This window comes from Petaurus breviceps, unplaced genomic scaffold, assembly GCF_028583685.1.
Source record: "Petaurus breviceps papuanus isolate PSGF00001 unplaced genomic scaffold, PetGlider_PUasm1.0 90847, whole genome shotgun sequence".
NCBI classification, from domain to species: domain Eukaryota; kingdom Metazoa; phylum Chordata; class Mammalia; order Diprotodontia; family Petauridae; genus Petaurus; species Petaurus breviceps.
Window position 1 is genome coordinate 19,347,225 of NW_027187360.1, and position 18,505 is coordinate 19,365,729.

The 18,505-nt window shown below is 38.0% G+C and overlaps 1 protein-coding gene across 1 annotated transcript in view; it reads left to right on the forward strand.

Moving 5' to 3' along the window:
- CDH4 (cadherin 4) overlaps window positions 1–18,505 on the forward strand; it is a 464,937-nt gene that overhangs the window by 33,913 nt on the left and 412,519 nt on the right. The window contains exon 2 of the mRNA XM_069072522.1: window positions 7,928–8,104. Coding sequence (XP_068928623.1) covers window positions 7,928–8,104 — 177 coding nt within the window. The remainder of the gene's footprint in view (window positions 1–7,927; window positions 8,105–18,505) is intronic.

An 18,505-nucleotide genomic window follows, 5' to 3' on the forward strand; every position in this document is an offset into this window, starting at 1 on the left:
AGTAGTAGTAGTAGTAGTAGTAGTAGTAGTAGTAGTAGTAGTAGTAGTAGTAGTAGTAGTAGTAAGTGGGAATTTCCATAATGGAAGCTCTGCATCAATAAAATCACAATTCTAGAATAACAACAACAAAAAGCCTTCCTGTTTTTACACACAAGGCCTTCCTCTTAGTTTATCAATAAACAAGTTTATGTCTCCTCTTTACTATCACCTTCATGATGACAGAGAAGCCCTAAACATGACAGGGTTTTTAATAGCTCAAACAACTAGTTTTAGAGTGAGGAAGATGAGTTCTTTTCCCATTTCTGTCACTAGTTGTATGACCCTGCCCATTTTGCCTAACCTCTGGGCCTCAGCTCCTTATCTGTAAAATAAGCAGGTTGAGCTAGATAGCTTCTAAGTAGATGATCCCATGACCTTTTTAGCTATGCCTTTTGATTTTTTAATTATTTTTTATTTCTTATTTCTCCAGCCTTGTGTATTTAGTAGGTAGAGTGCCCACCAAACTGCAGAGATTATTCACCTGCCCACATTCCATAAAGAATCTTTAATCAAGGGGGTCAAGTAAAAAAGTTCCCCATAGAACAACAGTGCATTTCTCCAGCTTTAGTGGGCAATCCCAGGTTGTTTCTAGTTCTTTCTTAAGTGTGATGACCTAATATTTTATAGGTCAATTCCTTTACTTTGTGATATATTAATAGGTGATCATATGTGTGTGCATAATATAAATTTATAATGAATCTAATTATTCTCCATGTAGTTATGAAAAAAAAAAGTTTAGTTATCTCCTCTCTCTAACACTCTACTTTTTTTTTGAGAAAGGGAGATAATTTAAAACCTGCCCCAGGTCAGTTTTACATTATTCATCCCTTACTTATGAATGATGATGGAGGAGAAATGCCTGAGTTTTTCCCTAATATTGAGTAGTCTCTGCCGTCTTCACCTAAAAGTCATACTCAATTACATTCATAATCATACACACAGAACAGTCCCCCATTACATGCAGAACAAGACCTGGGAGAGGAACATAGCTGCTCTGGTAAAAATAAAATAAAATAAAACAGTATGTCTAATAAGGAGTAGGACGAAGGGGGTATACAGGGAGTATGTAGCTTAAGAAGTATACAGAGGAATCACCCTTTGGTTAGGCAATGAGGAAACTCATGGTAGAGAAAACATGAGTGAGGCAGCTGTTCTGTGAATTGAGAAACTGAACCTCCAGTGGAAAGGGGAAATGGCCATTTGATTGGGGGCAACAACTGTTATGATTCACTAGGCTTCATTTTACTAAATCATTCGTTCTTCTGAAATTGCTGGTGTCGATGTTAAAGTGTTCCTGAATGGGGAGAGTTTCTTATCTTGTTACCAGTATGTAGCTGGGACCAGGTTCTACCACCAAGGGAGTACAGGAAGCCACAAGCTGCGTGCCTTATCGGTCATGAAGGGAGCTCGAGGATAATTAAAGAACATCTACCAGGGGAGAAAGTCATCACCTTATAGTATTATAAGCATAACTTATCCAACACTGAGTACAATTGATTAAGACCCAGTGGGGAGAGAGGCCCTGAAGTGAGAAGCTCTGTCTAAAGAGACTTAAGAATGGGAAAAATTCAATGTGTGGGTTTTTTTTCTTTTTGCTTGACTACGCTTATTGGTTATGAGAGAGATATTTTTTTTAGAAAAGGAAGTAGAAAATTGAGGGAATAAGAGAGTAATAATGATACAAAAATGATAAGCACATCAAAGAAGCATTTTTTCTTAAAGTACAGAGAACAGAAGGAAGTTCAGAGGGAAACTCAGACAAAAGACAGCTTTGGAACTAAAGTAGCAGAGTATTACATCTTTTTAAAAAACAAAATGCACATGATAGAGATGTGCAGTGTTATGAACAATCTTTTTTTCTATTCTTTGTATGGGGAAAAGCTCATATTTGCTGGTGTTTGTGAAGTTCAGAATAACAAAAAAATTTATATTTAAAAAGAGAATAAGCCCTTTTAAGAGCTGTGTAAATGAGGACCTCTTTTCTGGACCTGTAATCCTCCCCCCAAAAAGTTATAAAATTATTAAAATGTAAGCCATTGACTATCTCACTTTTATATTCATGTCCCCAGGATCTAGCACTTGGCACATAGTAGGTATTTATTAAATACTTTATAATTGATCAAAAATCTTATCTACTTTAGGATATGGCAGGGGTTCATAAAAATCAAAGAATGCCAAAAGAGACTATTAGATGTGGTTAGGTTGTTGGACTTGGAGTCAGAAAGATCTGAGTTCAAATCCTGCCTCAGGTACTTACTACGTGTAGAACCCTGAACAAGTCACTTAGCTCTTTCAGGCTCAGTTTCCCGATAGTGAGTATGTTAATAAAATCAAGTGAAATAACATACATAAAGTATTTTGCAAACTCAATGAACTATATAATTGTTAGCTATTATTGTTATTATAATCATCATCATCATCATTCTTATTAATGTCAGAAATGAGAAAGAGCTTAGAGCTTTGTCCCTTACTTTACTAAGTCTCAAAGAGTTGAAATTTTTAAGGACATGTAGCAAATTAGTACCAGACACAAAACCAGGATTGAAAATTGTATTGATATATGTAACTCATTTCAGTATCCACAAAACTTTTTTTCATTCTAATTAAAGTATTGCACAATTGAAGTCCCTATCAGCATATGAACAGGTTCCCCATTGTTGTATTCATCTGGGATGTGGGCAAGCATCTTGGATATCTCAATGATCACAGTGGGTCAGACTTTTGCTACACACCTCAGGTTATAAATCTCCTTCAACATGATCTGTACCTACAGTTGGATTTCACCTTATACCATTCTCTTCCATCCCTCTTACAGTCAAACCATAACATTCCTTCCACCCTACATAATTGGAATCTAGTTCAGAGAAGTTTAGGTGCTGGCAATCTGATGCCCTAAAACTAGGTATGGCCTATTTTTAACTCCCCTTCAGAACCACCATCATGACTATGTTCTATGAATCCATATCCTTACCTCACTTCTTTCCTTTCCATCTCAGAGAACATTTTCCCTCCAATAAGCTAACAAGTTCCACAAGGTCCACTCACCTCTACACCAACATTGCCTCACATCCATTCATCCATCAATTTCTACTATTCATGATGGATACTTTCCTCCCCTATCTGAGCTGTACCAAATATGGGAATTGAAAATTTGCTACAAAATAAAGGTTAGTGAGCACTTCCCAATAAATAATGATGGCCAAGGGACAAACCCTTCAGCCTGGCATTCAAACCATCAAATAAATCAAAGCATCATGTAAGGGTGCCATCACAAAGCACCCTTATCATAAACTGGGCCTACTCAACATAGTCACTTTTACTTCACATTACTTTTTCTCACAAATCAAGATCAGAAGAATGCTTGGTGGCTACAGATTTTAAGCAAAGTCAATCTTATGCCAGTGGGGGAAAGTTCTTTCAAGCTGATGCTCCCTTCTCCACTTTAGGAACAACTCCATTTGGAAAACAAGTCAGGACATTCTCTCACCAGGCTAATGCAGGTGAAAGAGTGATAAAGTCTTACTTTCCAAACCTGTCCACCTCCTCTGTGTGTATGTGTGTGTGTGTGTGTGTGTTTCTTTTCTATCACTAACATTCTACCTGTATTCATAATTACACTATCACCTTTGTTGAAGTCAGCAGAATTTTGTTAACAGGCTATACTTCCAAAGTGTTTTATTGTTTTTTAAATTCAGTTCTTGTTGATTTCTTTTGATTCTTTTATACAAGCATAATTTTCCCTAATAACTTTTCCCTTCCCCCTCCCAGAAAGCCATCCCATAAAACAAGTAGTATTTAAAAAAGGGGCATGGGGGAATCAGCACAGCTGATCAATATAGTGAGAAGTTCAAAAAACGTATGATATGCAACACCTGTGGACCTCCCACCACTTCAAAATGGTGGGTTGAGGGTGTCCTCTCATTTCTCTTCTTTTGAATCAATATGCAGATTATTATTCATTGATTACATTTTACCAGTCTGTTATATTGGAGTTCGATTCTTTGTGACATTTTGAGAAGCAATAGGTTTCTTCTATATCATGATGTTCCCTGAACAATATGTTCCCTCCATATCATATCATCTCTTGTTGTCCACATTACATTTGTCCACTGAGGTATGTAGACATACACATTCCTCTTTGTGCATCTTTAAAATGTCATTTTAGAGGCCAGCAGAAAGAGAAAGCAAATGACACTGGGCTCAGGGAAACCCATGTGGTATGATGAGCCCTGTTGCTAGATTTTATCATTAAATTTAGAAGATTTCACATGCTTGTCCTAAAAAAAAAAAAGAATTCTAGAACTACACCAATTCTCTCTGTAATCCTAAAGAAAAGGAGTGACGGATATCTCTTTTCCCTATTTACATTGAACAAACTTGCTGTAAAGATTCAGTGATATTTTTTTCTGAGCTATCTGCCCCAGCTACTGTTTTCTTAATTTTGAAAAACTTGCTGAGAATTACAGAGTTGCTGCATTGAGGGTTTTTTCCTTTTCGTTAAGTGTAAAGGTTACATACAAATTATTAGCTGTCATTTGCTTGTTATTTTCCATAAAATTCTGAGCATAGGAATCCAGTGGGGGAAAATCAGCAGGTGTCGTCTGTTGAAAAATATTTTAAAGAGAAAACTGTAAGCATTATTTATAATTAGTGTAATTAACTTCAGTGTTTATATTGCTTTTCCCAAATGGGCCCAAGATTGTTCCATGTTCAAAGGAATATGGTAGTTTTAAAGGGATATTTGTTAATTGTTGACATTCTTTCTCTGCTCTTCCAGAGAAGTTGGTGCATATTTTAGGCAGAAGACTGAGCAGGTCTGGCATTTATTTTCACCAGATTTTGTTATTACATTTGTCTCACAGCTTTAAAATAGTAGCAAATATGTGAAATTTATTTAAACAACACAAGAGAAATTAATGCCATGAGAATTCATCTTTAGCAAATGCAGATAAAGCAGTTCTCTCCTTTTCTATGCAGTTGTGTTAAGGCCTTTCTGAGATTCTGAGGAGGAACTGTCCAGCTTGTAGGTGCTGCTGCAGATGCACATGGTCAAGAGAAACAACTCAGATCATGTCCACTATGCTACCTGTGGACAGATATTCTACAAAACTGAAGAAGGCTGGTGCTGTGGCACTGTGGCCAGGGCTATCAGGCTCATCCTGAAACTTCGGAATTTGTTCTAATTCCAGGGTCACTTTTGGTCCAGACTCATTTCCCTGTACATACTCCACAAAGCAAAAATTGTTTGGTTCTGATCTAAGAATCCACCTCTCAGTGACCCACTTGAACAATGAAAATTAACCCATATCCATTCTCTTAAGCCAGTACATCTGGGAAGGAGACACATTTAGGTCTTTTTTTAAGTTGGAGAGGCTCCTGAGGCAAAGAGTCTTCCAGTTTGGAGAAATCTCCCAGAAGTTCACTCACAGGATTCTGTACTCTGCTTATTTTGTCCTTTTATACCCAGGCCTTGAATAATATCACTGGCCATTGTTTTAAAATGTCAATTTTCTTCTATCTCATCCCTGCACACTTATTGCAATGACATATTTTTCCTATAGATGTCATGAATCTACATTAGATATGGGTCAATTTAGAAATAGAATGGTCTATGATAAAAAGCCCTGGGAGCTTAGAGTTCTAATTTCGAATCTTATTTCAGTCATTTATTTATTTTATTATGACAGGAAACTCATCTTTTTGCCTCAGTTTCCTCTTATGTTAAAAATGATAATATCTACCCAGCCTACCATATGATTATAAGATCCTGGTGTCATAGGTTTAGAAATTTAGAGTGGAAAGAGACCCCAGAGGCCATTGAATTCAGCCCTTTCATTTTATGAATGGAGAAAATGAGGCACAAAAAGGTTAAGTGACATTGTCATACAGCTAGTATTGTAGAATCTAGGTCTTCCTGATCACAAGCCCAGTGATCTTTCCATTTCCCCCACATTGTTCTTACCGAGATTACCGAGAGAATCAAATAACATGTATAGAATCATTTGATAATTGTAAAGCATCAGGGAAGGGGTATTATTTGATATTCCTCTTCCTTCCCCATTTCTCTTTTATTACCAGTGAGGAACCCCAGCCAATAAATATTTGTGTTGCTCTCACAACTCCATGGTAATACCTAGAACCACATCACAAATATTTCCTGATGCCTTTTGTTCTCACATCATGGTCATTTCTGACTAGAATGCCTTCCTCCTTACATCTACCTGGTAAATTGAGACCTACTAAATAACAAAGAAAACCAGTTAAGCAAAAATAATGAAGACATTCACCATGTCTACCAATAAATGTAACATCTTGCCCCTGTAGTCCCACACTTCTCTGTCAAGAGGACAGATATTTCATGTGTCCTTTTCAGGTAGCTTCCCCCAAATTCTTTGATTATTGGATATGATGCTGTAACTTCTGGTACATCCCTGGTGGGAAAGGACTTTGTATGTGATTCATCTAACAAGAACATCAAATGCTGTTAGGAAGATGATTTTCTTGATTCTCATTTGACTTAAACATTTTTAAAGCATTTGCCACTCCCTTAGGGTGGAAGATGGTATGCAAAAGCAGTAAAGCTATAATCTGTAGTGTAGAAGAAAGCACATTATACAGAAGAGGTAACACTGCTTCTAAAATTAGGTATGGTAAGTTCACAGAATGGGATAAAATACATTTTTTTCTTCACTTAGTTACTATAAGGATCTTGATGATTAATCATTAGTCAATGCTATTAATCCTACTTAAAGAGATTTTTGTATAATGTCATATTTCCATAGAAATTAAGGGCACCATGAATACGCGAGTCCAGCGCATCCTTTATAAGCTAGGGGTGGATAATGACCAATGGGAAACCTTTCAGTTCTTTATGCTCTTTAATTAGAAATCACTGTAAATTTTGACATGAAGACTCAGTGAATGATTCAAAATGGAAATATATATATATATATATGTGTGTGTGTGTGTGTGTGTGTGTGTGTGTGTGTGTGTGTGTGTGAAAGTTTGGGTATTAGCTAGGGTACATGTGAATTATCTGGGGAGAATTCTCAATTGATGCCTTTGTAAGAATGTGTATTGTTAAAATACTTTTTTGGACAAATTACTGGGGGTATTGTGTCCATGTAGACTTAAGACTTCAGCTCTATCTCTTTTTAACTCTGGAACTCTGACTCTGGGCTATGTGTATGCTAAGAGACGGGGAGCATAGATTTAGAACCAGAATGGAATTTAGACATTTTCTAGTTCTAATCCTTTGTTTTATAGGAAGGGAAACTGAGGCCCAAGGAGATAAAATGAATTCTCTTAAGTCACAAAGGTAGAAGGTAGCGGAGCTAGGTTTTGGACCAAGGCGCTCTAATTCTAAATGTAGTACTCTTAGCACCATTGCTTCTAACATTCACACTTCAGCCTTCCTCATCCAGCTTTGCATTTACAAAACAAAACCATTTTCAAAGCCTAGACATGTTGGACAGGAGATGTGAGGGAAGTGCAGCCATATGTCTAGTAGGTTCTTACAAGTTTTTCCCAGTTTGGGCATCTCATCTCCTTTCAAAAGTCTACCTTTGGCATAATGGCCCCTATAAATTCCAGAAAGTCACTTTCTCCATAGTTTTGCTCAATTATATTGATAGCCAGAAAGATAATTATGTGTAATGCCTCCTTAATGAAGAAACGTTTGATTCACTTTTATGTGGGCTAATAGTACGTGAGTTTCCTACATAAAGATTTTTTTTACGGAACTAAGCAATACCATACAAATAGTCTTAACAAGTAATTGGAGCCTACAGGGGTCAGGGTGGGGAATACTTCCTCTGTAGCATTCTCTCATAATGTTTTTTATCTCTTCCTTTCTTCTCTTCCCCACCCCACAAAAAAAAATAAACAGCAAAAAGGGAAGAAGAGCACATCACTGGAAATTATGCAGCCGCCAAATGACATGCTGTTACCATGGCCCCAACATCAGAATTCCAATGGGCTAAGAAGACAAAAGAGGGACTGGGTCATTCCACCAATCAATGTCCCAGAAAATTCCCGTGGTCCTTTCCCACAGCAGCTCGTGAGGGTAAGTGGATTTAAAATATATATATTCTGAGAGAAAATAGCCTGGCAGCTCTGGCCAGGAGGTGGAGAATTCACCTCCAAATGTTGACTTCCTTTTCAAGCTGCAAGGCAGCACTGATTGACTTGAACCTGGGTAGAGTGTCTGTGCTTCCTCTCTTTGAAGACATATTTTTCATCTTTCCAGCAAGGGGAAAATCAAAGTGGGAAATAATATTCTTCAAGTCTTTCTGATCAACTAAACTATGATCATTCCCTCGGGCATCTCTAAATCATTTTAATGACATATGGGAAAAGCTACTGGTAGAGTTAGGACTAGGACCAATGACCTATGTGTGACCATCCCATAATCTTGCTGCTTATAGTCACCTTCCATGATAAATAAGCTGTTTGTTCATTAAAATTGATTATACCTTTGCAATTGTGAGGTTATAACACACAAATAAATGAAGCAAGCATTGAGTGTTGTTACTGATGGTTATTTGAATAAAATAGAAGTGTTTGCCGAGCTGATGATGTTCTTCATGCCTCCCACCATGGTGTTTCTTTGCTTGGGGGAAGTAATTCATTTTACATATTTATTTTTCAATAACCAAGTCCATTGACTAGCATTTTCTTCTTCCCTTTGAAGAAAATTGCACTCTAATCTCAACAATAATTTGACAAAATGATGGTGAGGATCCCATTAAGTAATTTCCATCCATTGTGATGAAACTCACCTCACTCTTCTTGAAACTATGGTGCCATAGACTATTATTAATGTGTCATTTCTTTCTCTGTGATGATTAGACACTATTTTGTTTCTTATTTCTTTCATCATGGAAAGATGAAGTTGGGTGTTTAAAATCCATAGATGGACATAAAGGGGAATAACTTTTGAATATGTTCCTTCCTCTTCCAGAAAATATTATCTAAATACATAACTTCATATCCAATAGAATTATTCTTCAATGTTAACCAAAAATCTTAAACATAATTGATCTAGAAAGGATGATTGCCACTAATATAGTGCTAAGCAATGTCAAAAGTTTCAGTAATTAAATGCAATATAATGCTGTGCTTTGGATACAAAAATTATGCTACTGGTCCTGTAGAGCTCTGAAGTGTCTCCTGGCTAGCTCCTGACCATGCTGCCTATGTTCTTTGTCCATACCCTTTATCTCCCAACCATAACTTTAGACAGTCCCTGGGATGATAGCTCTGTTATTTATGTTTCCTTAGCTTGACTAGAACTAAGCCTCAATGCCATCTCCACATCATACTGGTGGACAATTCTACCCTGCCCCCTTCACTATTATTGAAGCTGAGCTCACCATTAAAATGTGAGGTCCTTGAGAAAAGGAACTGCTCATTTGCTTGTATTTGTATCCGTAGCACTAATGTCTCACATATAACTGCTTAGTAAGTGTTCTTTCTATCTATCTATCTATCTATGACAATTATACCAAGGAGTCAGAGAATCTGGGTTCAAATCCTGCCTTTGACATCCAATACTAATATAAATGCTACTACTACTACCACTAATAATAATAATAACTAGCATTTATATGACCCCGATGTGCTAGGCATTGTGCTAAGCATCACGTAAAAATGATCTCATTTGATCCTAACAGCAACCTTGGAAGATAAGTGTTCTTCTTATCCCCATTTTACAGTTGAGAAAACCTTACTGCTATCTATATGATTTTGTTCACGGTCTCTTAATCTCCATAGGTCTCAGTTTTTCTCATGTAAAATGTGTGAATTGGACTAAATAACACGATAGAACCCTTTCAGTTCTAAATCGATGATTCATCCACGACCGTCTTGACCTGTTCCCAAGTTTAATAGATGACTACAGTTAAGGATACTGTTGTAGGAAGGGAGTTTCCCCCTTTTAGAATCATAATAGACTGCACAGAACCAGATTATATCTAAACAATATTTGTTACTAACTAGGCCCCTGAGATAGAGAAGAGCATACTGTGTGTGGTGTGTGTGTGTTAGGAGGAAGCCAGCCATCTGATAGCTTTGACTTTGTCTTTTCTAACCAGGTGCCAAAGCTTTGCTTCTCTACAGCTAAAAAAACCAAACATTCAATAAACATCTACTATGTGCCCAGACAATGTGCCAGGTACCACAGAGACAAAGACAAAAGTGTAACATCCCAGTCCTCTGGGAACTTGTGCTCTAACAGGAGAAACAACGAACAATTGGAATATATGAAAAGCAAAGACAAAGTCATGGTGTAGTGAGTCACGAAAAGCCTTATACAGGAGATGTCTCCCCTCACAGTGAGCTAAACTCTCTACATTTTGGCACCTTAGGGAAAGTCCCAGTTTTCCTACTCTAGTTATGGCTCTGCCTGCAGAGATCATTAGCCATGCTCTAATCAACTGGGTTGACCAACCTTAGTCATTATATGAGACAGCTAAAAGAGCAATAAGTAGAGTGCTGCATCTAGAAACAGGAAGACGAGTTCAAATGGGATCTCAGATCCTTACTAGCTGTGTGACCCTGGGTAAATCACTTAATCTTTGCCTCATTTTCTCCTCTATAAAATGGGGATAATAACCTCCCAGGGTTGTTATGAGGATACAAATGAGATATTTGCAAAACTCATTACAAACCTTAAAGCATTATTTGAATGCTACTTTGATGATGATGATGATGATGAACTATGCTTTCCTTTCCACCAAGTAGTACCTTTTACAATCCTGCCAAGGACTGAGTCAGCTTAATAGATGAAAAGTGGAAAGGAAAACCCTTGCACAAAACCCCACCCTATACTTTATAAAGCCATAGGGTTGATATGCTTCAGTATTATTTTATTCTCCAGCTATTGCCAGCTTCTGGTTGACTACAGAGAAAAATATAGGTTGTTATTTTCTGACCCATTCTCCTTTATCAGTGGGATGGTGGGAAAAAACAGGCAAAGGAAATCCTAGCCTTACTTCCCATTAAAGCATTGATTATTCTTGGCCTTGCATTGTAGTCTAAGGCTCCCAAACAGGAAACATATTCAACTTTCTGTTGAAATTTAGCCATTGCTAAATCTTTCTGTAGTTTGAGATCATCAAACACTTAAATTTCTGTTTTAGGAAGCATTACATGATTTTATTGTTTATCTAGTCAGGTATGGAAAAAAAAATATAACCCAAATCTTATGAACTATTGACAAGTGACAGTAAGAACCTTGGAAGCTATCCATTCATTGCTCGGCTTCATTCTTTATGCTGTCTGTGCTGTTGACATTTCCAAACAGAAAACATAGATGAGGAGGGGGGTTGTGGGAGAGAAGTATTTTCCCAGAAGTCAGTAATGGCATGTGGATGGAGGAATCAGAGTCGGCAGTTACAATGCTGCACAATGCTAAGAAACTATTATCATAAGCGTGAAACTTCCCTGTGGTGGCTGGTTCTTCTTGTATTTTTATGTTTTATGATGTTTTTCTGGTTCAGAGCCCATTTGTTATCTGCAGCTTTGGGTCCCCTGACCCACACGATTGCCCCTATCGTGAGGGCTGCCTGAGTGTCAGCAGGAGCCCAGGGTTTATCAGTTACATTTTGCTTTGTAATGGGCTGAGAAGAGGAGGAGGGACACAAATGAAGGTTTTCAAAGATGAGAACCTTGTGCTTATTTCCCTCCTCCTAATCTTCACACTTCCCCAGAGCGGCTTGGCTGCCTGATAGATCTAGGTGAACAATTCTGATCTGATTTCAAACACTCCTGAATGTTGGGTGGTGGATCGGGCTCCCATCTGTTCCTGCACTAGAGTAGGCACAGCACATGAAAGTGGACAGCATTGAACTGAGTTGTGGAGAAAATTTGTGCCAGTGAATTTCTGGTGGATGGGCTTCTAAAGCTTTTCAAAGCGATAATAGTACAGGCATTGTAATCTTTCCTTGTCTCCCTTCATAGGAAGACTAGTCTCTGAGCCAGGAGCTCTTTTGGATGTGTCTTTAGTAAATGGGAATTGGCATACCCATTATGCCTCCATTGAAGAAAATTTGTATTTTTGAAATGAAGCTTAGAGTTGCATCAAGACACAGGAGTATTTGTGTGTAGCCATACATTCCTTTTGGGTATCTCTTTTCCAGTTCTGCTTGGGTTTCTCTGGGCCTCTATGTTATATGGTATACAGAGAGCTTGTATAGGGAACAGGAGAAGAGCAGCAAGGAAGGGGCTTATGCTCTCCCATTCCTGCTTTTCATTGTAAGAAAAAAAAAAAGGGGGAACATTCCATTTCATGGAAGCTGATTAGTTACTTGTCAGTATTTGGGGCAAGGTTGTTCCTGAATGAAGTCTAAATCATAGCAAATGTGAATGCATCTTAATGGGAATGTGGAGCTGAAAACAGCCCTACGAAGTTCAGCTGGGATCAGCTGCAATTCTCTGCTCATTAAAGCATTTCATTCTGATAAAATATGTTAAATGAAAAATGGAGGGGAGGAGAACAGAATCTTCTTCCCCAAACCTTGGTTAATTACAGGCTTTTTCCTTCTAAGGAGCATCATAGCTGCTCATATACAGTTGCTCAGCCATGCATAGGGAATGGAAAACATATTTGCAATGAAGATGGCATCCAAAACAGAAAATAACCACTCAGTTTAGGCTGGTTTCTGAGCAGCCAGCCGGAACAGTGGCACAAAATGTTTAAGCTTTTTTTTTTTTTTTTTGCTTTTCTTTTTTTTTTTTTTGCATTTGTGCTTCTGAAATTAAACTGAGATCTAAACTACATGGGAAATGGGGAGAAAATAAGTAAAAATGGATTGCTGGAAATGCCACTGAGAATTCCCAGTTCATTCATTGGTTATTCAAGAATACCCAAACTTCAGAACTGGAATGGGAGCTCAGATGTCAGCTGGCAGTCCATCGTACTTCCCAAGTCAAGCATTATTTCTACACTATATTTAACAGGATGGTCATCCAAGAGAAAACAACTGGGTGGAAAATCTATATGGGCCCACCATGGAAATGTGAGACAGTGGTAAGAGGAGAGGACCATTTCAAGTTTAACAGCTTATCTGCACTGACCCGTGACCCCTCAAAGCCACAAAGCAAATACCAATCTTGTGAATTATGTTTTCTGAACCTGTAGATAAGACAAAGGGTTTAAGGCTTTGAAAAGTAGTTTGCATTTCCAGTGTAGTAGTTATAGCTTCTATAATGAGATGACTGACAGAATTTTAACTATATCAAAGATTCCATTGTAACAGCAAAATATTTAAACCTTTCTTGTGTTTTGCTTCTGAAATTAAACCAATATCTAAATTAAGTTTTACTTCTTCCCTTACAGCAGAAGCGTAGGGGACAAGTAGGACTGAATATTGTATATACTGTCAGAAGTGTCCTTATTGCATGTGTTCTGCTTAATTATTTTGCTTTCTCACAAGGGAGGGTTTTTGGAAGGTGTGGATAAGAAATAACTGTGATATAAAGACAAAGGGCATCAATAAAACCTACTTTTAACATTTAAAAAGATAGTAAGGAAATGAAAAGCAGTGTGGCATAATGGAGGAAGTGCCAGTCTCTGAGTTAGGCTAATCTGTATTCAATCTCACCTCTGGCAAATACCAACCCCGTTGGCTTTTTTAAGCCTGAACTAAAACCCCACCTGGGCAACTGGGTGGTAGGGCGGATAAGAGTACTGGGCCTAGAGTCAGGAAGATCTGAGTTCAAATCCAGCCTCAGACATTTACTAGCTGTGTGACCCTGGCAAGTCACTTAACCCTGCCTACCTCAGTTATCTCATCTGTAAAATGTACTTGAGAAGGAATTGGCAGACCACTCCAGTATCTCTGCCAAGAAAACCCCAAAAAGGGATCATGAAAAATCGGGCACAACTGAAATGACTGAACAGCAACAACAACAAAATGTCACCTTCTACAGGAAGCCTTCCCTAACCCCCTCCTAATTCCAGTGCCTTCCTTCTTTTAATCATTTCTTATTATCCTGTGTATAGCTTATTCATTGTCTCCCCATTCTATTGTGAGCTCCTTTAGGGCAGGAACTGTCTTTTTCCTCTTTTTAGAAGGGGTTAAAGTAAATTGATAGATCCAGGATTGACTAGTAAAGGAGCTTAGTGATATTTGGGATTTATCCTTCACCTTTGGAAGGGACATCCAAGAAGTTCGCTATTCACACACACCCTCTAGCACTCCATTGGTATTTTCCTTATAACTAATATGACCTACAGTTTCCTACAGGACTCTGTGTATTGTGTGTGTGTGTGTGTGTGTGTGTGTGTGTGTGTGTGTGTGATGAATGAGAGGCAGCATGATGTAGCTGATAAAGGTCTGACCTTGGAGACAGAAAAAATCTGGGTTCATGATGTGTCCCTGACACATGCTTTGCCATGATATCATGGTTCAAGTCCCTTAACCTCATAATACCACCAGACAAACTCCCTAAGATTCTAAGTTATAAATGAATCATCACCACAGAACTAGGGTGTTTCCATATCAAGAGTGTCCCAAAGTGATGGTCTAGATGAAAATAAAATTCATAAGTATATTTGTTCAGTCATTGCAATTGTGTCTGACTTTTCATGACCCCATTTGGGATTTTCTTGGGAGAGATGCTGGAGTGCTTTGCTATTTCCTTCTCCAGATCATTTTACAGATGAGGACACTGAGGCAACCAGGGTTAAGTGACTTGCCCAGGGTCACATAGCTAGCAAGTATCTGAGATAAGATTTGAACTCAGGTCTTCCTGACTCCAGACCCAGCAATCTGGCACTGAACCACCTAGCTGCCTTTCAGAAAACTGCATGTTAACATTACATATGTTCTATCATAGTTTTGTTTATTTTGTTAAACATTTCCCAATTACATTTTAATCTAGTTCAGTGTACTGTTGTTAGATATCCCTATACTACTGCTATCTTCCCTAGAAGCATAATCATCATACTTGCATTTTTGATAAGTATATACATGTATTGATTTCATTGATTCAAATTCTATAATGGGGGAAGGCCTCTGGTTTCACATGCACCATTATTTTAAGCACATCTGTTTTATCCTCCAGCTTTTCAGTTGCGTGAAATTAGTTTGTATGCATGAATCAGAAGGTTAGTTGATGAAACACCTATCTGACAGGTGCAGTTGCCTAATTGCATACAGAATAGTCTAATCTGAGGTTTATTCATCTGCTTGTTTCCCTTGCACAAAATGAGGGTACCCATTTGAACACCTCCCAAAGTATATTCCATTCTTATAAACATGATAAAAGTTTTCCACTGGACTCAGTCACCTTACTAGAGGGAGAAACTATTCACTCTCTAAATCCTTCCTTATTCTGAGTCTTTATGACAGAGCCTAGTTCTTCAAAGTCATAAAAGCATGTGGGTGAAATGAAAAAATAAGAGGATTTCTTTCCCTGGAGAGCTCTGCAGTGAGGGAGAATGAAAGCCTCAGGGAAGAAACTAATACAGGAGGAGAGGTTGGAGGCAGGGTGAATTTGTTTGAGCTTTAAGGAAAGGTGGGGGGGGGGGATGTTAATTCTGCCCTTCACAAACAGTTTAGTGTGTTCACAGTTACTAAAATAGAGCCCCACCCCACCTCCAGCCCCACTCCAAGAATGAATGGAAAATGGAATTCATTCAGTCCATTCAAACCTAGACATTAAGAGTAATAACCCTTTGAGGTCTCTATCTTCTACATCAGAGGTCCTTACACCCTCCTTTTTTAAAAATTGTGGACTCCTTTGGTATTCTGGTGAAGCCTATGAATCCCTTCTATTTCCAAAAGAATACTTTTAAATGATTAAATTAAATACATGGGATTAAAAAGGAAACCATTATACTGAAATAGTTATGTATCTACATACATATGTGTATATCTATGTCTCTCTATCTATTTATATAGATAGAGAGACAGAGATAGGTATAGATATAGATATTTAAAGAAACAAAACCAAGTTCCCAGACCTCCAAGTTAATAAACACTGCCCTAGATAACATCTCCATAGAAATCATTATCTTCCTTTGTGTTTCTGAGACATGGGAAAGACCTTAACTTAAAAAAAGCCAAGGTCTCCCACTGCATGGGGCCATCTCCAGTCATCCTGATCTGTATCTTGCCACTGAACCCAAATGGCTTCGCAGGAGAGAGTGAGACTGGTGACTCCACACAGCCCTCCCTACTTAAATCCAATTCACTTGCAAGTCATGGCATCACTTTCCAGATGTCGTGGTCCCCTTCTAGAACGAAGAACAAACAATACCACCTGCATATAAGACAGAATGTCCTTCTAACTTACTTGTCATTTTCATAGAATACAGCAGTTATCTGCCGTCCCAAACCCAGTTAATAGACAGCCATAGTTTTGAATACACTCTCTGCATTTCATATACAGGTATAGACAAATACTTATCATACGTCCAGTTGCATACTTGCCTACCCAGAAAATGGATTTATAAAAATGCAGCCACAGCACCCCAAATACTCCATTTGAAATGTTCATACAACAGCCTTCAAGGCTTACTATAATTAAATATATTGTGTTTCTTTGTATTCAGACCTAGAGGAAATTTGTATTGTCCTTGCTAAAGCCAAAAGGACTAGAAGAAAGCAGTCATTTAATGATTCAGCTGTCTTGGGTTCTATGATTTAATCAATCATATGAAAGAAATTTTAGATTCTTTGTGTTTATAGAGTTCTCTCTCGTCTGAGCAGAAAATGTTCCATTTCTTTGAATTGCTTTAATAGCTATATTTATGCAGCTGAAAGTTCCTTAAGAAATGAAAGTAAAAATCAAATTGCTGAGAATGCTTGGATAATTTATCGGAGAATATTCAATTAGAATATATTAATATTTTAGATTTCCATCATTAATTTAATATTCAGAGACTTAATTTAGTCGTTGAATTGCTGGAGTGCCATGCGTAGGTGGATTGTTAGGCTGAGTACTTAAAACACCTGCCACAAATGGGTGAATCTCAGTTTGATTCCCAGGAGCAGTAATGCTTCTCTACTAATACAAATCTTGCAGCAGCTACCCAGTCTCCCCGTCTGCCGTAATTGCAGAGTGCAAAATAATATTCGATTGTGCTTCAAAGTCCAGGCTTGGAAGGAAGGAAGTCAGTGACTAAATTGGGCTCCAAGTAACTCATTAGCTTATTTCATCCTGCTGGCTCCTTGTTAATTAGATTTTGGGACTGGTTTTGTTGTGTTTGGGTAAACTGCCCAGGCCTGACTTTTGGATCAATTTACTTTATTGTTGTTTGTTTATTTGTTTTTTACTAACAAATAACTCCTGAAAAATCTTAGGAGTTTTTTGTTTGGTTGGTTGGGAGGGGAAGGAAATGCATGTCATATGCATTGTGTGAGGAAACTGGACTGATTTGCATTCTAATTAACAGTGACCCAAGAAACAATGTGACAGAGTGGTTAAAATACTAGACTGGGAATCAGGAAGACTTGGAGTCACATCTGGTTTCTGACACTTTTTTTTAGCTACATGATCATGGGCAAATCACAACCACTCTGAGCCTGTTTTCTCATCTGTAAAACAGGGCTAATAATACCTATCTCACAATGTTCAAAAGATATAAAGTATGGAAAGCATCTTGAAAACCTTAGATAAGTGTTGGTGTTGTTTTTGTTATTTTTTATCCTGTTTCAGTCTAGGAAGATGCTATCTAACAGAGATCTGTGAATAGAGGGGGAATATGTCAACTGTATAAAATTCATTTATCCTCTCTCCTTGCCCCACCCAGGTGTCAGGTGCAGAGTTGTACACACAGAAGACACACAATCAGTGCTTTCTGAGCAAATGAACATAATAAAAAGTGATTAGAGTGAAGTCATGACACCCCTACCCTGAGTAGCCACTTATCAGTAATCTGAGATACTGAAAGATGGAAGAGGACAAAGGGCATGGAGAATTGAAATGTACTATATGTATCTTATATATTCCTGTTATTGTTTGTCAGTCCTTTTCAGTTATGTTCAACTCTCCATGACCCCATTTGGGGTTTTCTTGGCAAAGATACTGGAGTGGTTTGCCATTTCCTTCTCCAGTTCATTTTACAGTTGAGGAAACTGAGGTAAACGGAGTTAAGTGACTTGTCCAGAGTCACATAACTAGTAAGTGTCTGAGGCCAGATTTGAACTCAGGATAATGAATCTTCCTGACTTCAGGCCAAAAACTTTATTTACTGCACCACCTAACTAACCCTGTATATATAACCCTGTTTATATTAAAAATATAAGCTTCTGGGTTAGCATGGACTGTTTTGACCTTCTTTATATCCCCAATGCTGGGTACAGTCCCTGGCATATAGTAAGCTATTAAGACTTATTGACTGAATTCACCACTATCAGTTTTTAGATGATTGCTTCAATTCCGCTAACATTTATAAAGCACTTACTCTGTGCCAGGGAGAAGGAAGGAAGGAAGGAAGGAAGGAAGGAAGGAAGGA